Source organism: Pogona vitticeps, chromosome 1, assembly GCF_051106095.1.
Source record: "Pogona vitticeps strain Pit_001003342236 chromosome 1, PviZW2.1, whole genome shotgun sequence".
NCBI lineage: Eukaryota > Metazoa > Chordata > Lepidosauria > Squamata > Agamidae > Pogona > Pogona vitticeps.
The window spans coordinates 120,142,155-120,163,752 of record NC_135783.1 but is presented as its reverse complement, the minus strand read 5'-3'; the positions used below and the strand labels follow the sequence as shown (position 1 = coordinate 120,163,752).

The 21,598-nt window shown below is 42.8% G+C and overlaps 1 protein-coding gene and 1 long non-coding RNA gene across 2 annotated transcripts in view; both read right to left on the bottom strand.

Annotated features, from left to right (window-relative positions):
• LOC140701680 (uncharacterized) overlaps window positions 1-10,823 on the bottom strand; it is a 94,849-nt gene extending 84,026 nt beyond the window's left edge. Inside the window, exon 1 of the mRNA XM_078386658.1 lies at window positions 10,707-10,823. Within this exon, the coding sequence (XP_078242784.1) occupies window positions 10,707-10,823 (117 nt within the window). The remainder of the gene's footprint in view (window positions 1-10,706) is intronic.
• Window positions 10,824-17,369: 6,546 nt separating this feature from the next.
• Window positions 17,370-18,980, bottom strand: LOC144586985 (uncharacterized). The gene is made up of 2 exons (XR_013542099.1): window positions 18,772-18,980; window positions 17,370-18,735 (listed from the first exon to the last, which is right to left on the bottom strand). It is a non-coding gene; the product is annotated as an uncharacterized LOC144586985 (long non-coding RNA).
• Between the last annotated feature and the right edge of the window lie 2,618 nt (window positions 18,981-21,598).

Genomic DNA, 21,598 nt, shown 5'->3' with positions numbered 1-21,598 from the left:
CCAGAAGTTATATATGTATGTGAGAATTCCAGTCAATATATTCATTTCAAAATAGACATGGGCATGGAGCACTTCATCGCACTTCAAACCAATTCGTATACACAGCACCACAAGTGCTACATGTTCCCTTCCCCGCCCCTGGCCCTCAAGCCAGCTGCCTCACTCACAAGCCTTTGTGTGCTGGCCAAGTTGTCTTCCTGAGGTGCCTGTCCAGTCTGGGCAGGAGTCCAGCTTCTTTTCCCCTCCTCCTCTGGCAGCCAATCAACCAACGGCTGTGCACCAAGAATCACCATCCCACCTCCTTGTCTGACTGGTTGGTTGCTAGAAGAAGCAAGGAAGGGAAGCCTGATCTCCTGCCCAGATTGGATAGCCACCCCAGGAGGACAGCCTGGGCAGCACAGACAGGCTTGTGAATGGAGCAGCCAGTGGTGTGTGTGTGTGTGGAATGCATGGCACCTGTGGCGCCATGCATACAAATTGAGCCAAAATGAGACAAAGCATTTCTTGCCTATGTCTATTTCAAAACAATGTGCTGACAAAAACAAATTAAATGCCAATATTAGTATGTAGAACAGTAAGGTTTGGACTCAATGGCCTTATAAGCCCCTGCCAACTCTATGATTCTATGTAAATCCACTAAATGTATTACAGTTCCAGAATGTCCTGCTGCCATATGAGATAGCCAACAGAATATATATGATATATTATAAGTATATATATATATATATACACACACACAAGCAAACACACACACAAACACCATAATAAAACGTGCCATGATGCTTGTTTCATTACTTAAGAGAAATTTCTTTGTTAGCTTTTTGTACTACCCAAGCAAGTCTGGTTTCTTTTATTTTTTCCTAAAACTGAGAAATGGTTGCTTTGCAGTTGGCATGCTGTTGTACACCCAGGGTTAGCACTGTATGGGTGAGCATGAATAAGTCTGAGCAAAATGTTAGGTTCACATGCTCTCCACTGCCTCTCTTCCTCCTGCAAAGCTGAGAGGAGAACTTTGCCAACTTTTAATTTCATTTTTATAGAATCTCAGCCCAGAGATATGAAAAGGAGCATGAGAAAGTATGCATATGCTTTGTACTGCTTTTCAATTTGTACTCTGAGGACCTGCTTATTCAAATGATAGTATAGTCAACTGAAGTTATCGACTCTATTTGATATGCAGATGATACAGTACTGCTAGCTGACAATTCATGGTGTGCAAAGGTTACTCAATAAATCAGTGATGTTAAGTAATGAACACGGCCAAAGAAGGAAGATTAAGAATGTAATGTACAAGGAAAAAATAATAATGTTGGCTTTGAGAAAGAGGACTGTATGGTTCTGTGTATTCTTAGTCCTACTGCATGGCATGGAATCATCAATTTTAACAGTGGCAGCTCTAAACCAGAGGGAAGCATTGTAGCAATGTAGGTTCTAAGATGCAAAGAAGGCTTGGCAGGATGCTCATAATTACTTGGATTGACACAGTGACTAGCAAAGACATAGAAGAGCAAATGAATTAAAGACCAGAGACAAAATCTGGTGGTAAAGTTATGCTGGATCCCATTGCTTTTGCCAGAAGTGGCAATGCTCCCTTCTTCCTGAAGCTTCTCATGCACCACAAAACCCTCTGTAAAACTCTCTGGATCATAGCCTCCAAAAGTCTGCACTTGGAAAAAGGAAAGAAAGACCCAATTCCAATGTTGGTCATTTAATAAGAAATGAAAAGTATAATTGGCTACATCTGATCATTCAAGGTAAAATAAATGAGGAAAGAAGTATTGATGGACTTGTAGGCTCAACTTGTAGACCGAAGAACATGGGGGACTGATTTGCATGCATCACATCATTGTTTAGAACTGTTACATCTGGAAACAAGAGAGTATCAGGATGGCCAACCTCCAGTAGGAAAGGAACAGCAGGAAGCAGCAGCTCAGTGTTTTGTTCAAACCTAGGAGCCATGCTTAAAACAAATTCTAGCCAGTTGCTAAATGAGTCAACTTCAAATAACACATCCTACCTAAAGCTACAGGGACATGGTGGCGCTGTGGGTTAAACCACAGAAGCCTCTGTGCAGCAAGGTCAGAAGACCAGCAGTCGTAAGATCGAATCCATGCGACGGAGTGAGCTCCTGTTGCTTGTCCCAGCTCCTGCCAACCTAGCAGTTCAAAAGCATGCAAAAATGTGAGTTGATAAATAGGTACCACCTCCATGGGAAGGTAACAGTGTTCCATGTCTAGTCGTGCTGGCCACGTGACCATGGAAACTATGGACAAGCACTGGCTCTGCAGCTTGGAGACGGGGATGAGCACCGCGCCCTAGAATCGGACATGATGGGACTAAATGTCAAGGGGAACCTTTACATGCCTAAAGCTAACCTAAACTACACTTGGTTCCGAGTGCCAAATACAACAATCTACTGTAACTTGCCCACCCAGCCTGAAATAAAGAGGCGAGACACAGTTGCCCACCCAATCCCGGAATAAAGACGCGAGACAACAACATTGGATTAAATATGAGCCACACTTTATTGAAAATCAAATTGAAATTGCAATTGCCAAACAAATGGCCAAATACAAGGGGCCTGCTGTAGTGCGGAAAAGGTGACAGGTAGGGGTAACCAATACCTCTTGATCATCAATAGGGCAAGTCCCCGGCCCCAGGTTCCAGCGGTCTATCAGACAGCAGGAACCCGGCAAGCTGCTAATTAAACACCCCCAGATCTCAAGACATCTTTACTTGATGACTATTGGTCCGGAAGTGGCCCAGCACATCCTTCCCACACCGGCCCTGTAATCGCATGATCCGCAGAGCCGGGAGGTCGGATGCGCTTACCTGAAATTACAATTGGGACACACCAAAAACACCAGCTTTTTCTGCACTACCTGCCACAGCATAGGGACTAGCATACCTAAGTCCCATGCCCGCCACAGAGTCTCTCGAGCTGAAGAAGCAGGCCCCTTCTGATGTCATCAAAAATATGTCCAAACCTGTATCAGACAGGTGGACACCATCACTGTGAAGCAAAGCAACAGCACAATTGGATCCTATGGTGACAATTCACCGATCTGAGGTTGCCAATGCAGACACCTCCACATACTTCACGGTTAACATGCCAACGGGTTGTGTTAACATCAGCAATGCTCCAGGCGCCCCAACAGGCTAGCCGTGGAATGATCATGAACCACACAATCAGCATAGCAGGTGCATGAGGCAAACCGTTGCCGCCCAAATGCATCAGCAAGACATCTGGTGGGGACTGGTCAAACACCACTGGCCATCCAAGCTGGCTCCATAGTGAGCTACACATGCCTCTCAAGGAAAAATGAGCATGGGCACCAAGCCCCAAGAGCAGTCCCCAAGTGGGACTTGGCAGCACGAGGTTCTGCCCAATAACAAAGCCATGGTGCTGGTCAACGCTGTCCGCTGTCCAAGCTGGATCCAAAGCAAGCCGCGCATGCCTCTCAAGTGAGCATGAGCATGGGCACAAAGCTCCAAGAGCAGTCCTCAAGTGAGACTTGGCAGCACACGGTTCTGCCCAATAACAAAGCCGTGGCAGATGATCATAGCGCGTCTTTGACCTCCAGTCCCCGCAGCACCTGAAACGACATAATAGGCCCTGCCTACACATTAGGTAGTGTTCTGATATACCGTTGATAGCCATATGAGAACCAATGTCCCAATTGCTTAATTCGCTCTGTACTGTACCTGAGAGCAGCCGCTGTGGATGAAGCCCCAATTCTAAAAGAATGTGTCCCGAATCTCAAACTCCCAACACCTATTCTGTCCAATGCCTTGTCCGTGAGCTTCCAAAATCAGTATCTCAGTAATGGTGACTTGTCTGCATGCTGTAAAAAGTATCGCGGCCCTTGACCTCTACACTCCATGAACAGGACAACTACTCCTAATGCCACCAACAATCTCACTTTGCCTTATCTGGTCGTTTGTGATCATCTAATTATAATTTTTACACTGTTGTCCTGGATCATAACGTCACCTTGCTGCGGTACATATCTAGAGGTGTCTGCACATCCTGCTGCAACCAACTCACTGACCCGAAGGATTCCAAAAACAGGGGGTATCGAAGCAGCTGCTTTAAACAAAGCCACTTCATATTGGTCCCCACATAAACTCTCCAATTGATCACATAATTGTTCAAGAAGGAGTGGGGAGATCAGTCCTGGAATCGTACACCCTCCCCCTCTCCGTATACCATCATTCCAACAGCTACCTTATCCTGTAATCACTAGTAAAGTCCTTATGGCCGTTACTCGTCGCAGAAAAGGCCAGCGCCAATGGTTTACCCTGAATGGTGCTTGGCGTAAAACCTCTACTATGAGGAACTATATATTTTTGCACTTGTTGTACAAGAGCCGGCCATAACTGCTCCAGCTCTGTGGAAGCCCTAAACTCCTGGAACTCGCTGCATGTAATTAGATAACCCTTCATAGTCCTAGGAGCTAACGCCATACCTATCACTCTCGATGCTAATTCAAGCAATCTGCCAGATCTCCAGTGGAAGAACTTCTGACAGGTCCCTGGTTCCTTGAACCGTTCGATCAGAGTACCCAATTGACGTCCTGGGTACGTCACCACTTAGATGTGCTAGGCCCGGCCTCCTCTGTGAAGTCACGCTTGTCAAGAGCTGCAGCCATTGCTTCTTGCATCCCCGTGGTATCTTCGTGGTTACTCTGTGACTTATCATGACCTAGGTGGTGGCCAAAGACCCTTCAGCCACTGCGCATTCATCATTCACTGAAATCTGCGTGGACTCCAAGGCGACAAAGCAATTCATCAGGTTCTGAGCTAAGGCCCTTAATTCGGTTGGTCTGTGACCCTTAGTTTCCCTAGCTGAAAGGCCATTGGATACCTCACTTTGTTGTGGTATCTGTAACGCAACCCTCTGTGCCTCTAGTGCAGACATTTTCTCCTGCAACTCACGCCAGATAGGCCGATTCATTGTCAGAGGAGGAATGGTCTGGCAAAACTTGTGGTACGGGTCTCTACTTTGCTTGTGTTATACCTCTTACCACGCTCCTTTCAAGAAGCCATTATAACCTAGGTTGGTTCAAGCGACACCAACCTAAGCAAAAATGCTCTTTTCCAAAATGTTCCTGTTAGACCTGATTAAATCTATCCAACCTCTAGACTGAACAGCAGATGGTGCCCTACAAACCAAATTATACAGTAATTTTTAACCAGTCTCTATAGATTTGACCACAGATGGCACCCTATCACCCTCTCCTTATCCTTCTATGAAGAGCTAAAAGACTTAAAAGGAAAAAAAATGCAAAAATCCACAGAAAATTCAATTGAATACTCTTAATAAACTCACTAAAGTCGGGAGTCAAGAGATAAAAGGAACAACAGGGAAGTTTGGCCTTGGAGCTCAAAACCAAGCAGAGCAAAGGCTAATAGAGTTTTGTCAAGAGAACAAGGTGAACATCACAAACACTCCTTTCCAACAACACAAAAGACTACTCTACACATGGACATCACCAGATGGGCAATACCGCAATCAGATTTATTATATTCTCTGCAGCCAAAGATGGAGAAGCTCTATACAGTCAGCAAAAACAAGACCTGGAGCTGATTGTGGCTCTGATCATCAGCTTCTCATAGTAAAATTCAAGCTTAAACTGAAGAGAGTAGAAAAAACCACTGGGCTAGTCAGGTATAATCTAAACCAGTGGTTCTTAACCTTGGGTTATTCAGGTGTTTTTGGACTGCAACTCCCAGAAGCCTTCACCATCAGCTGTGCTGACTGGGGTTTCTGGGAGTTGCAGTTCAAAAACACCTGAGTAACCCAAGGTTAAGAACCACTGACCTAAACCAAATCCCTTATGAATACAGAGTGGAAGTGAACAACACATTTAAGGAACTCAATTTGGTGGACAGAGTGCCTGAAGTACTATGGATGGAGGCTCATAATATTGCACAGGAGGCAGCAACAAAAACCATCCCCAAGAAAAAAAAATGCAAGAAAGCAAAGTGACTGTCCAACGAGGCCTTACAAATAGCAGAGAAGAGAAGGGAAACAAAATACAAGGGAGATAGGGAAAGTTACAGAAAATTGAATGCAGACTTCCAAAGAATAGCAAGGAGAGACAAGAGGGCCTTCTTAAATGAACAATACAAAGAAATAGAGGAAAATAATAGAAAAGGAAAAAAGTTATCTGTCCAGGAAAATTGGAGATATTAGAGAAACATTTTGTGCAAAGATGGACATGATAAAGGACAAGAATGGGAGGGATCTAACAGAAGCAGAAGACATCAAGAAGAGGTGGCAAGAATACACAGAGGAATTATACCAGAAAGATTTGGATATCCCAAACAACCCAAATAATGTGGATGCTGATCTGGAGCCAGACATCCTGGACAGTGAAGTGAAGTGGGCCTTAGAAAGCATGGCTAACAAGCCCAGTGGAGGTGATGGCATTCCAGGTGAACTATTTAAAATCTTAAAAGATGACACTGTTAAGGTGCTACATTCAATATGCCAGCAAGTTTAGAAAACTCAACAGTGGCCAGGGGACTGGAAAAGATCGGCCTGCATCCCAATCCCAAAGAAGGGCAGTGCCAAAGAATGCTCCATCTACGGTACAATTGCACTCATTTCCCACGCTAGCAAGGTTATGCTCAAAATCTTACGATATAGGCTTCAGCAGTATGTGGACCGAGAACTCCCAGAAGTACAAGCTGGATTCCGAAGAGGCAGAGGAACTAGAGACCAAATTGCCAACATGCGCTGGATTATGGAGAAAGCCAGAGAGTTCCAGAAAAATATCTACTTCTGCTTCATTGACTATGCAAAAGCCTTTGACTGTGTGGACCACAACAAACTATGTCTAGTCCTTAAAGAACTGGGAGTGCTTGACCCCCTTATCTAGCTCCTGAAAAATCTATACGTGGGACAGGAAGCAACAGTTAGAACTGGAAATGGAACAACTGACTGGTTCAAAATTGGAAAAGGAGTACGACGAGGCTGTATATTGTCCCCCGGCTTATTTAACTTATATGCAGAATACATCATGCGAAAGGCTGGACTGGATGAATCCTAAACCGGAATTAAGATTGCCGGAAGAAATGTCAACAACCTCCAATATGCAGATGGGAAGGGGAAGATATGGAGGCAGTGAGAGATTTTACTTTCTTGGCCTCCGTGATCACTGCAGATGGCGACAGCAGCCACGAAATGAAAAGACGCCTGCTTCTTGGGAGGAAAGTGATGGCAAACCTCGACAGTATCTTAAAAAGCAGAGATATCACCTTGCCAACAAAAATCCGCATAGTCAAAGCTATGGTTTTTCCTGTAGTGATGTATGGAAGTGAGAGCTGGACCATAAAGAAAGCTAACCACTGAAGAATTGATGCTTTTGAACTGTGGTGCTGGAGGAGGCTCTTGAGAGTCCCCTGGACTGCAAGGAGAACAAACCTATCGATTCTAAAGGAAATCAAGCCTGAGTACTCACTGGAAGGGCAGATCCTGAAGCTAAGGCTCCAGTACTTTGGCCATCTCATGGGAAGAGAAGACTCCTTGGAAAAGACCCTGATGTTAGGAAAGTGTGAAGGCAAGAGGAGAAGGGGAATAAGATGGACAGAGGATGGATGACAGAGGATGAGATGGACGGACTGTGTTATCAGAGCTACCAACATTCATTTGACCCAACTCCGGGAAGCAGTGGAAGACAGGAGGGCCTGGCGTGCTCTGGTCCATGGGGTCATGAAGAATCACACATGACTAAACAACAAAATGAACTCACTATGATTCCCCCACAGTGTTAATTTATCCAAATTATCAGCAAATAAAAACATTTATATTTTTAAAACATTTATATTTCTTATCTATTTATTACTACTAATATATATGTATATTATATTTATTTGTTTTAGATTCTATTTATTAACAATTTTATTTATTTATTTATTTAATCTGCAGATGCCTTTCTAATATTAACTAACTATATCACTAATCCATCCTAACTTATCCAATTAACAATGAAATAATATAAAATCATTGACAACCCAATATACCAAATAATAATGACTATAGCTAAACAGGAATAGAATTTATTCTAGGCAATAAGCTGCCAAATATATATGATCTTATTTCTTCCTTATTAAACAACCTCTAGCCAAATGTATTATGTAATCCAGAATTAATACTATTATCTTTAAACTATTGCTTCTAACTATTTGGGCTTCAAGGACTGCAACAGCAGTCAAATGTTAAAATAAAATGCCGGGCGAGAGAAAAGGGCACGAAAGTGAAGAGAAAAATGGCGCTCCGTGAAAATACAAACCTCCAAAATTAAGAAGTCAACCAGAATTAAAGGAAGATAAAACTTAAAAGTAAGCAAGCATGTAACAGAAGTAGACAAAAGAGGCATACCCATAAATCAGATAGAAAAAAGGTCCTAGCCTCGCCATGGCGGGCGGGCGCACGCACGCGCCCGCTCACCGCCTCTCTCGCCCCAGAAAACAATCCACAGGTTAAATGAAATAGAAATTAAATCTGTAGCTGTAACTAAACAACAATTAAGGCTTAAGCAAACCTGAGGAGGGAGCGGAAAGCTTTCCTCCCGCCTGTATCACAGTCCGTCTGTCCCCCCCGCTAGCTCGGAAGCAGCAAAAAGCCAGCCCTCACAATCAAACTTCTTCACAAGCTCTCTGACGACAACTTTTTCCTCATTGATGCCCCAAAAAAGGAAAGAGGGCGAGTGCAGGGAAGCACTTCCTTAAATATCAGGGCTTCCCTGCCCACCCCTCAAGACCTAATCCAAACCTTCCCCACTGCAAATGCAAAAAATTACTCACAAGCAGTTTCGTAGCTGCACCTCATAATAATAATAATAATAAGCCACCTAGAGTGGTCGGAATGACTAGATAGGTGGGGTATAAATAAATAAATAAATAAATAAATAAATAAATAAATAAATAAATAAATAAATAAATAAATAAATAAAATAGGAGCAATTGCTTAACTGATTGCACTGTTGGCTTCACTCCTCCAATGCTCCATACCTCTTGCTGCAATATCTCAGGCTGGGCCTCATCTCCCAGAGCCCATGCCCTGAACCAGTAACCAGATGCACAAGTCCTCTTTATCCCCACTGAAAATCACTGTCTGTGGTGCGGGTTTGTTAACCCACTCAGGTTTCGCACAGCGTTCCAAGAAAAAGCCCTGTCTGGAGCAATCATTTTGCACATAGAATTGACATGACCTACTACCTCTTGCAGCTCCCTCAATGTAACTCTGGTTTGTTGTAACTGGTCCCGAATTCAGATCCTGAGGTTCACTAATTTTCTCTGGCAATCTGCTTGATTGCTGGATGGTGTCCAAAGCAATCACCAAGAAGGTAATTACAGTTCAGGGCCGTTCTGTTTTTTCTTCGCTAAAGGAACACTGAGTTCGCTTGCCACCATCTGAAAAGCCCCGCCTTGCACTTCAGCTGAAACTCTCAAGTGCAGTGCTAGAGATGGAAACTTATTGACATTGCCATCTCCATATAGTATAGCCCTTTGAATGGAAAAAACTTAACAACTCAAAATCTGCTGGGTGAATGGGCCATAATCAAAAGGCTGACCTAATGTCATATTATGCAAGCGCTGCTCCATTGCCACATGATCTAACCATCCAATTGGCACTTCAGATGAAGTATAATGGACTGTGCAGAGCTCCAGGGGAATCTTGTTGTTGACTTATTCCCCAGCCTGATAAGATTGATGATGAATGGTAAAACTCACCCAGGACCTTTTCAGGGGCCACCCCCGATGGGGAGAATCGCAAATTTGGTACCAATGGCTCAGTGGAAGTTACAGCCATCCGCCCCTCAGCAACTTCTCTAACAACGTCTTCTATACCTTTCACTGATTTCAAATTGTTTGCCGTAGTAGCCACCTTGACTACCTGCACAGGCATCCTAAAGCCAAACCTGAAACCATCCTGTAGAATATCAGGCTGTTTCTCTATCTGGATATGAAATCAACCAGGTACTAGTGTTGGCAGGTTAATTAGTTGGACTGGGGCTCTTTTGAAGAGGCAGATGGGCCAGATGGTTGCCACTTGGGACAACCGGCATCTCAGTTGCAAACTTTAGGATCCCTGTGCAGGGCGCCCCTGAGATATGTGGCTGAACCATGAGGCACTCCACATATCAATTGGTGACAGAACCTGCACCGTTTTCAGATGCAGGACCCCTTAGTATAATTCCCAGCAAACAGGTGGGGTTGAACTACCTGTCCTGCCAGAGAGCATGGGAAAAAAAGGACTCAAAGCCCCTACATCCAGGGATTGTGCAGCTTGCCCAAGGCCACAGTGGTGGCTTTACTTGCAGCATGCACAACAGGGTATCAAACTCCCAACATCTAGCTCTGCAGACAATAATCAGACCCCTGACATATTTTATTTATTTATTTACTGCATTTATACCCCACCTATCTAGTCGAACGACCACTCTAGGCGGCTGGCGTTTGACTAGGAAGGGACTGTCATGTATAAGGTGCCGTCTAAGGTTTCAAATCCGGTACAGGCACTCCCACTGCGGGTGAACCCCTCCCTATGCTGCCAGGCAGTAAACCGGCAGTCATCCGAGGCTAACCTCCTCCAAGGCCACATCTCTTCTATATGTGTTACGTGTGGTGTGATTGCTGCCTCACTTGCAACTGGCCGTGCTGGTACTGCAGCATTGGTGGAAGGTACCTCTGACCTGTTGGCTAGTGCCCGCTGTGGCCTGGTCACCCTCTGCCTGCCTGCCTGTTGGTACCCAAGCGTTCTGGCAGATCTGCTCCTCTTCACTCAGCTCCTCCATCTGCATACTCGCCATGGCCTGAGGCTCAGGCCTCTCGAAGACGAATGGTCTGGAGACCACTGCTGACTGTTTCCCTGAAGATGCTCCCGCCGAAGCGGAAATAACTATAGAAGAGCAATATATGATAACATTACATCACCATTTAGGCAACTGCCCCTTCACTAAGTCCTTGAAACCAATCTTAATTATAATAATTAATTTAACCCCTCTGCTTTTCCATTCCAAACTCCTTTCCTTATTTTTCCTCTTCTTCTTCTTTTTTTACAAAAGCTTCTAATTTAATCACTCCCTGCTAGGGGAGGGCTCCCCCAACATTCCCCTTTCACTCCAGCAAGCCACAATAACAAAAGCAGGGGCCGTGGCGTTGTACGACCCAAGATCCGCAGGCTTCCCGGACCAGCCATGTGCAGAAAAGTAAAACCGCTCTGGCGGATCCGTCCGTCTTCCCTCTTGCTTGGCTGATGGAAAAAGAGGCCGGGCAAGAGAGATGCCGCCTCTTAAAGGCTCTGTTCCTCCTCCCTTCCCTGAGAGCGGCATCATCACTCTGTGACGCCGTTCTCTGGGCCAGCGGGCAAAGCATCCCCACCACCGCAGACTTTAATTAATACACATGACAGCTTGGACTACTGATACTAAAGCCAACCAGTGGGTTAACAGATTCCAGTCTAACTTCTTTATTTGAGTCTGAATGACTATGGGCGAGGTCCATTGTAGCCATTTCATCAGTGGAAGAACTTCATAGAGCAACCTCTGCTCCTTCCTTGAGCCGACACTCCTTCCGTTCACCATTGGATCCCATCCTACATGCTCTGGGAATCAAACAACAATGTTATTTGTTTCATCCTCCTAATGTTTGTGATTCCTGCAGCCATCACTCAAGGCAGTGACAAATGTTATCATTATAGAGAGCTTATCTGAAATGTGCAAGGCAAACATCACTGCAGCTTTTTGTATGAAATGGCTTATATAGGTCATCTCCCTTGCAAATCCATGCGTTGCAAGCATGCGTCTCCTTAAATGAGTGGATTTTTCGCACCACTACAGAGCTGGAAAGTAAACTGGAAAATAAATGTTAATTTTCATGCTGAGTTCAGCTTGCCTTCTGCTGTTACTGGCACTGCTTTAAGCTGCCATTGCCTTCCTGCTTTCAACGGCACCCTCCCCGGCAGCAGTGAACAGCTTCAGCTACAGATGGAGAATCTGTGTAGTGCTTACTGGTCCCAGATGCCAAGCTCTGGAACACTTCTTGCTAGCAGCATCTGGCTGTTTCTCTGGCAATTCATCTATGCTTCACGGCCAGCTCTTATTCTGGTTGTGTCTCAGACTGTTTTATAGCTGGGCTATAAAAACTCCCGGCTGGCCTTTAGATATGCCCACAGTGGAAATGGGTGGTGGGAGGGTAGGGGGAAAAAGGGGGGAGGGGAAGAGAACAAATGCAGATACAATTCCAAAGAGGCTATAACTTCATTAATATGCATCTCAAATTAAGGGGAAAATATCTGTGAAGTAGCCACACAGGCAAGAGTAGCTGACTGGAGCCCAAATACAGAGGAGGTTATAGAAGAGGCACAGTCTTCATCCTTTCTATGTGTTTAAGAGAGGGTGGGAGGGAGGTGGAGAGAGAGAGACAGATTTGAAGATCTGCAGGTGCCTTATCGCTTTTCTCATCTGTGCTCAAATTCCTACTTGTTTCTAAAACATCAGCATTTATACATTGGGGACCGGCAGGCAGAAGGTTTGTTTGCTTGCTTGCTTTTTAAATGGCATATGCTTCACAGTGAGCTGTTATCACACCCCACTTTTTAACTGTCAAGCAATGTAAAAACCTACTTCAGTATGTTTCAATGTGAAAACATTGAAGTCCAAAAGTTCTTGGAAAGATGGATTTTGCTAGGCGCATCTTTCTTAGATGTAAGTCAGGGAGGATGCAGGCTGGATTAGAGTGGTTGTTTTAAAGTTACAGCCGAGGCCGCTGTGGATTGGAAACCACACCCCAGTTCTTTAAACAAAGAGGTACAGGCCATGCACACACACACCTTGCCATTTGGCCTTTCTTTGCAACGGACATGTCTCTGCTTGGCTAGTGAAGGGGGTGCTATTATGACCTGTCTCAGTATTCTATGGATATGTTTGTTCTGTTTTGAGCTGTGATTATGCACTTCAGACATGATCCTAGTGAGTGTCACCATCTGTGCAAGGATGCATTCTTTTCATGAGCAGATCCTGATTTGTATTGCCAATCTGCTCAGCTTTCCTCTCCTACTCCGGTGTTGGAGCTTTTCCTTCTTCGCACCACAGCTAAATCTTGCTATATCTTGCTTAATCTAAGTATACTTACACATTTCGAGTGCAAGTCCACTCTTTTCCTCCCTCCTTGGCATTGACTATGTGTGCTGTCAAGATGACATGCCACCAAAACAGTGTGAAAATCCTTACCAAACATGGCTCAAGAACCCAGTGTCAGGTTCCAGCCTCCTGAAGTATGTTAGATTTACAGCAGTTATTCCTTGACAGTATAGTGACATGATGATGTGATGACGATGACATGATTCATGAATGATCACAACTTCCCTGTGCCCCTTTCAGCCAATGTTGGTGTAAAGAAAGTCCATGAGTCACATGACACACAACACATACAGGGGCGGTGAGGCTTTGGCAGCCACAGGCATGGCTTCGCTGGCTGAGTTCCTTAACACACCCACACAAGAGTGGCAGACAGAAAGCAAACTGAAGTTGGTCTCTGCTTCAGATCTGAACCAAAGTGTGATCGCAGTCCAAGCCTCCAGTGAAAACGAGCATTCCATCCAAACCACCAAGGTTGATTTGAAAATCATTCCCCACTGCATGTGTCCTGATAGGGCAGGCAGAAGTATGTAAATATTAAAGGCTGGAGGATAATTGCCTTATGAAACCAGAATTTTTCTTATGTAAATGGCTCAGAGGCAGGTGTGAACACCACAGTTCCTTCAAGATAGACCAAGCAGAGATCAGAAAAGTGACTTTTTTTGGATTATACAGTATCCATGCTGATTGTGGGATTTTGGAATTATAGTCTTAAAAAGTAACTTTTTTCACCTACGAGACCTGTCAGAGTTCAAGAACACATGTCACATTGTTTTCAATCTCTAAAATTAAGACATGGGAGTCACACGCATACAAATCATGTTCCTGTTTTGCCCCTAGAAAAAGATGAGGTGACACCCCCTCTTCCTCTCAAAAGTGAGAGAAATTGAATCGGTCTGACTCTTTCATTGACCAAACCACTATTTACTTGTTTCACATACACATTTGTTTACTCAGATTGGATGGCTGTTGACCAGGCTAGCTGGCTTGTTCAGCTGCCTCAGTAACATTTGACAAAATAAATGTCTGATACACCCGATACCTTTGATTTCCAATTTGGAATGGCTGGTTGCATTCTCTTACAAGGACATTACCAGACCCAATATTACATAACATGTTTGGCTTATTGTGCCTCACTGCAACCTGCATCATTTTTGTAGATCTGGCTGTCTGTTTCAGAAGATGTAACTTACACATCCAAGCTCAATGAGTCATATTAAACAACCACTATATTGCTTCCCGCCTGGTGGGTATATTTTTGTTTATTTTTTCAGCGGTTTCTCCGAACAGTGGCATTTTTACATAAAAAGCGCCAGTCAAACATAAAATTTAAAACAACCTGCCATCAAAATGTGGTAAACATTTTTCAAGCCAACGTTTCTGCTTTTATCTGCCAATAAAGCAGAATGGGTGCCCCCCCCCAGTATCTTGCATGAGGAAATGATAATATTAAGAGTGCCCTATTTTACTCCCCTTCAGGTGGAGAAGCAAAGGAAATGGCCGTCTCGGTAAGCACAGGTTGAATATATTTGCTTCAGGGGTTGTAAAAGTGCATTTACATATATTTGTATAGTCTTGTCTCAGATGGTTTTCTATAGCTCCCTAGTGCATGCAGATAGTTGAGAATTCAGTAATCTGAAGGTAGAAAAGAAGTTCACAGAATGCTCACTATGCCATCATCTGAACATTCAGAAAATGAAGAATAAGAATGGATCTATCTGATTTATGTATATCTCATGCTTCCTCATGGGAGCTCAGGGCAGCTAACAATTTAAATTAAAAAGAAAGATGAAAATCATGTTACAGATACCTAAAATCAGAAATCACAAATATATAAAGTAACAAATGCAAAGTTATAAATACAACTAAAATCATAATTATTTGAAAGCACAAATAACAGATTGCTAAAAATATGTTAAAAAACACAAACAAGCTTGATGTACATACTGCTTATTCTAAAAAGCTTGTACAAATAAATATGTTTCAAACTGGTGCTAGAGAGGCAAACATTTTTTGTGTGGGAGAACTAGATATCTGATGGGAAGGAGTTCTATGATTAGGGTGCCATCATCAAGAGAACCCTGCAAAATGTGTGATAGCCTTGGAGACCACAAGGTTGTGGGCAACAAAAAAAATATTTTATTCCTGTATTATACACTGCAAAAAAAGAGAGAAGAAAAATGAAGCAAGAAAAGAAGCTGGTATGTATTATGTTTGTGTGGGTACATTTATGTGTGGTCCGTATAGTTACCTAGCTATCATTGTCTATTTGTCTGTCATCTCTTCTCAAAGAAGTAGTCTTTCTCAGCATATTATCAGAGAGAGAGAGAGAGAGAGAGAGTCAGAATGTTATAGCACTTTAAAGACTAGAAAATTTATTTCAGTGTGAGCTTTTGTGGCTCAAAGTCCATTTCCTCAGACACTGGAGTGGAAATTCATGATGAACATATTTCAAAGTGTTGCTCGTTATGTGGGGGGGGGAGTAGAATTAGTGTGTGGGGGGGGGGAGAATTACAAACATAGACAACAAAGCCTGGCTACAATGACAAGTTTGAATATATTTCTAAGGGCCTAAGTACAGATCAAGAATTTGTATCCTATATGTTGTCAAGTTGGAACTGATATTGATCCTAATAGAATTTTCAAATTATGTGGGATATTTAAAGAGGTGTTTTTTTCCCCCAGTGAAATCCCACCCCTGTAAGCGTCCATGCTGAGCAGGAACTCAAATCTAGTTCTCCTGAGCCCTAATCCATCGCAATACCCACTACAAGATATTGGTCATTACAAGAGTTTCTTAGTTCGCTACATATAACAATACAGCCAGTTTATGAATGTGGGAAATTGTGATTCTGTATGCATGATTGAAAATGCCAAGAAATGGCTCAGTATTATTCAGTATCATGCCCATGTTGCCAGCAGGAAAAAGGATGCTGAGCTTTATAATAGCAAAGGGCAGCTTCACTGCTGATGACACCAATGTCAGCAGTCAAGATGGTGTACAGGATCCCTTCTTGTGTTTGCTACCAATCACAAAGAGTCATCAAGCAGGGGAAGGTCTCAGAACTTATTCTTATCTCTTTTTTCCCCATCAGACAACCACTTCTCATCCAAATACAAACAAATTGTCAGGGCTGTTTTTCAATAAATTCTCTAGCTATCCATTGCACAGAGCAAGAGAAGACTCATTGTTACAACTGTGCCAAATTTCGTGCTGGATATGGACTAACACAATATTAAGTGTTACAGCCAAATAATGCATATTAATGTTAATACAAAATTTAATGTCAATATTAATATCAATGTTACTGGTCTTTCGTATCTAAATCACTTCTTGTGGAATAGATAGGAGAAAATGCTGCTCAATGCTTAGTTGTGATTGCAGCTTCAGCTAGTGGCTCAATCTGGTGGACCTCAAAGTTGTAGTGAATATCCAAATGAACTTTGGAATTGTCTATATGGACTCAACTGGAGCAGGCTAGATCAAGCAAAACAGGGTTGCTTAATGTCAGGCAGGGGTCCGCTATGCCATTTCGTGAGATCTTTGCATGCAAATGGCATATACATTTCAAGCAACCCTATTTGGTCTGGTTCCTTTAAGAAGGTGAAAGGGAAGGAGAAAGGAATTTCTGTCCTTGCCCTCTCCTGTCTCCTCCTGCTTTAGAGGGGGGGATTTTAAAAAAAATTATGTAAGTGATATAGTGCATTAGCACTGCCCTGATTAATTTTTAAAAAGTGATGCAACCTCTGTCTGATGTATGATCCAAAATTAGACAATGTTTTGGCTGAGCTTAGAAAGATGTTAACTTTTATCAAGCAAATTAATCCATAACAAATTATTTTTAATCGTCATTCCTGTCTCCTCATGCTTCCAGGAGGAAGATTTCAGGAAATCTCACCTACATTTCGAAATATATATATATACAGTTGTGTTCAAAATTATTCAACCCCCACTGAAATTGAATGTTTTGGCCATTTTGACATTGATTTTGATCATTCAGTCATCTTGCTTACATTTACATGAAAGAGGCACTTGTAGGTCAGAGAAATATAACCTTAAGTTTATAATGAAATAACCACAAATGTCTTTTCTGTGCTCACATCATTATTAGTTTTTATTCAACCCCCAAGTGACATTCAATCTTAGTACTTAGTACAACATCCTTTTACAGTTATAACAGCTTTTAAACGTGAAGCATAGCTTGACACAAGCGTCTTCATGGGCAAAAGCCTCCAGTTCAGTCAAATTCTTAGGCTTGCGCACTGCAACTGCTTTCTTTAAGTCCCACCAGAGGTTCTCAATCGGATTTAAGTCTGGTGACTGCGATGGCCACTCCAAAATGTTCCAGCCTTTCCTCTGCAACCATGCTCTAGTGGACTTGGAGGTATGCTTGGGATCATTGTCCTGTTGAAAGGTCCAACGTCTCCCAAGCCTCAGATGTGTGACGGACTGCATCACATTTTCATCCAATATCTCCTGGTACTGAAGAGAATTCATGGTACCTTGTACACGCTGAAGCTTCCCTGTACCTGCAGAAGCAAAACAGCCCCAAAGCATTATTGACCCTCCGCCATGCTTCACAGTAGGCAAGGTGTTCTTTTCGTCATATGCCTTGTTCTTCCTCCTCCAAACATAGCGTTGATCCATGGGCCCAAACAGTTCTAATTTTGTTTCATCAGTCCACAGAACACTATCCCACAACTTTTGTGGTTTGCCCACATGACTTTTGGCATACTGCAGTCGACTCTTCTTATTCTTGGGAGACAGCAAGGGGGGTTCTGGCATGGAGACCTTCATTATGCAGTGTGCGCCTTATTGTCTGAGCTGAAACTTCGATACCCACATCTGACAAATCTTTTTTCAGTTCCTCAGCAGTCACACGGGGACTTTTCACCACTCTACGCTTTAGGTAGCGCACAGCAGTCGAAGTCAGCATCTTCTTTCTTCCACGACTAGGTAGCATTTCAACAGTGCCCTTTGCCTTGAATTTGTGAATGATGCTTCCTATGGTGTCTCTTGGTATGTTTAACTTCTTTGCAATCTTCTTATAGCCATTGCCCTTCCTGTGAAGACAAATCACCTCTTCTCTTGTCTTCCTGGACCATTCTCTTGACTTCACCATGTTTGTAACCACACCAGTAAATGTCTAGAAGGAGCTGAGTATCACAGTCCTTTTAAAGCTGCCTAATTGGTGCTTATTATGCTTGATTGGTGCTCGGTGACATCCACAGATGTTTTCAATACCTGATCGAAAACACCTGAATGAACCTCTCTTCTTCAGAGTGGTAGTCTTTAAGGGGTTGAATAATTGTGGCAATGAAGAAACCACGAAAGAAACATTTACTACTGTATTACATAAATAATTGATGTTATTTTAGTTGCATTTGGTTCTTTAAAACGTCCTTGCAGGATTTCATTCTGAATACAATTCCAAATGTACACTAGCAGTGGTTCTTGACCTTTTTGAAAGAAACGCCCCCTTGAGCCATTGAGGAAGTTATCATCGCCCCCCTCCCTGAGGTGATGATATCTTACCTACCTACCTACCTACCTACCTACCTACCTACCTACCTACCTACCTACCTACCTACCTACCTACCTACCTACCTACCTACCTACCTAGTCTCCCTCCCCACCCGGGTGTGAGGCAGCGCTTCACGGGGCAAGGATGAGGACCCAAGAGACCCTTTCCTTCCACCCAATCCACACTCAGTGCTCCCCTAAAGGAGAAAGGCAAGACGTGGCAGATAGAAAGAGCTGGATCATCTGGCGGCAGCAGCAGCACCGGATCTACTGCCAGCACTGCAGCTGCAGTCACCTTCACAGGTTTGGCTTGCTCCAGCGCCCCCCTACTGTTCTTTCGCCCCCACACCGCCCCTTTTCATTCTACCGCCCCCCTGAAAAATGAAATCGCCCCTTGGGGGGCATTATTGCCCACGTTAAGAACCACTGCACTATAGTCCCTAAACCCCTTTACAGCATTGGGGGTTGAATAATTTTGAACACAACTGTATATATATATATATATATATATATTAAATAAATAAATAAATAAATAAATAAATAAATAAATAAATAAATAAATAAATAAATAAATAAATAAATAAATAAATAAATAAATAAATAAATAAATAAATCAGTGCTACCCTAATTGAGTTTTAAAAGTTTTTGCTTCCTCCCCCTGCTCCATGGAGGAGCAGAGGAAGGACGGTTTTAAATTTCCTATTTAGTTTCCCCATAAGTGGTTAAGATTTCCGTTTAATCCTCCAGTGATAAGGGAGTATTGAAACTGAGCTCATAAATTAAAGCTCTGATTCGCTATCAGTGATTGCATGCACTGGAAATGAACCAAAATGGAGTTATCCTACATGCAGCAAAAAAAGGAGTAGCCCCTGAGAGGAACCCAGAAAGGTGTGAGTCGGAACACTCAAGGGGTGGGCTGGTTTGCTTCAGCAAATAAGTAGTCTGATCACTAACAAATGAAGTGAATCAACCCGTCCTCACAACAGACCAAACAGATGACTAAATGTCCATGTAATCACCCTCTTTGGAAGCTTAACATCTGCCCATTACTGTCTGCTACGTTATGTTCATGTCCTCATGAATCAGGCTAACTCTAGTAACAGGAAGAGTTTCCTGGTGCAAATTTGTATTGCCTAAAAATATAAACCAATTGAATATTTATTCCCCTTTAAGGCAAACAAACGCAAAAAACCTTTTAGTACCTCTGCTCTTTTTCTTCTCTTTATTTCAGTAGTCTTTGATTTCAAATCTCATTTAAGCCCAGGAGAAACAGTAGAGCTGGTGAAAATAGGAAGGAAGGAAGCTTTGGTAGTTGTGATGTTTAGTGCTTCATGATATGCTATGCTTTAAAAGCACCAGATGGAGTACATAATTTAGTATTAGACTGCTCATAAGCATGCTACTTTCTCTGCACCACCTCGAAGAGTTGCCACACACAGCCACTATTCATATGCAGAATGACTTACTCTATGCTCCTTGATTAGTTTCCTTCAACAAGATGGTTTAGTGTGCAAATTATATCATCCCTCTTGATTTATTAGAATGGCTAGGGATGATGGGACTTATGATCCAATACATCTGGAAGGCAATAGTTTGGGGAAGGGTTATTGATTTATCTTCAGTGAAAAAAAGAGTAATGTAGGCCCACAACCATGACCACCAATATGTGACTCAAAGTACAATATGTATCATCTTTGGGTTGGTTTATAGGTTGTTGTTGTTTCAGGTTGGAATATTCATCTTCAAGAGTAAATATAACATGTACTCTGATGATACACAGATCTCCTCCAAGGTCAGCTGTCTCCATTTCTAATTACAAGTGAGAACTGGATGTTAATATTTAATGGAGCTAAGCTTTCCCAGGTATGCAGAAGCACAAGTCAATCTTACAATCCAGGGAAAAGGGGATAGGTGACCTTTCTGATGGTCTTCAGTAGCTGAAAAATAATCCTTCTAATACTTTGGCACATTTTCACATGCTGCTCAGGAAGCAGAGGGGAGAGATGGATGCATAGGAATCTGCCCAATGGGTGAGACTTTATCAGCTGACGCATCCTGAAAAATGTTAGCCAGATCATACTAAAGAATCATGCAGATCATGATGCATTTTTGCTACGCAGTCAGGCTACCAGAAGGAAGCCTTGGTTCTAAAATCAATGACTCTCCTTCTGTACATTTCCAGACTCCAATTTCAGCTCATAAATGCCAAGGATGTCTCCCCATTCAAGGATGTTAGTCACAGATTAACTTTCCCATCACACAGTTTAAGTGCTCTAACAAATACACATACACATATTTAAATCCCAGAACATATATTTAAACGCATGGTGTGTGGAAATCCTAACTAGCTTAAAGTATTGGAAGAATTCTTCAGTTTGCCTCCTGAATAAAAGCACTCATTTGCTACTTTAAAATATTTCATTGAGGACCTATCGCTAGACAAATGAAGTCAATATTATTTAACAGTGTGAAAAATCTGTCAAATTTAATTGCACTGTTCCTTCAAATGTGCTCTGCATTTTTTTCCTCCTATCCTTATTTTAACTGTGCTAGAAGACTTCATGTCTCTTTCCGTACTGGCATTTAAATATACAAGGAAAAATCCATTTTTCCAAATTTGTGGATTTCGTTGTGCATTTTATTCAATTCAGAGCCCATTCCTACTGACAATAAGAACCACTGTTGAATTGCATTTTTCTTAAATCAAATTAGTTTTTAAAAATCCTGACAAGAGAGGGAGGTGGCTGGAGTGACTGAGAGACCCCTTCCAGCCCCTCCTGCTGCCACCAAAGAAATAAAGGGGTGAAAGGAGAAACATAAGCCTTACATTCCCCCACTACAAGCCTCCCTGTCTCTTTCCAAATCTGCAATCCACTGTGGCCACGTGATTTTTATGTAGGATCGTACCCAAATCCCTCTCAAT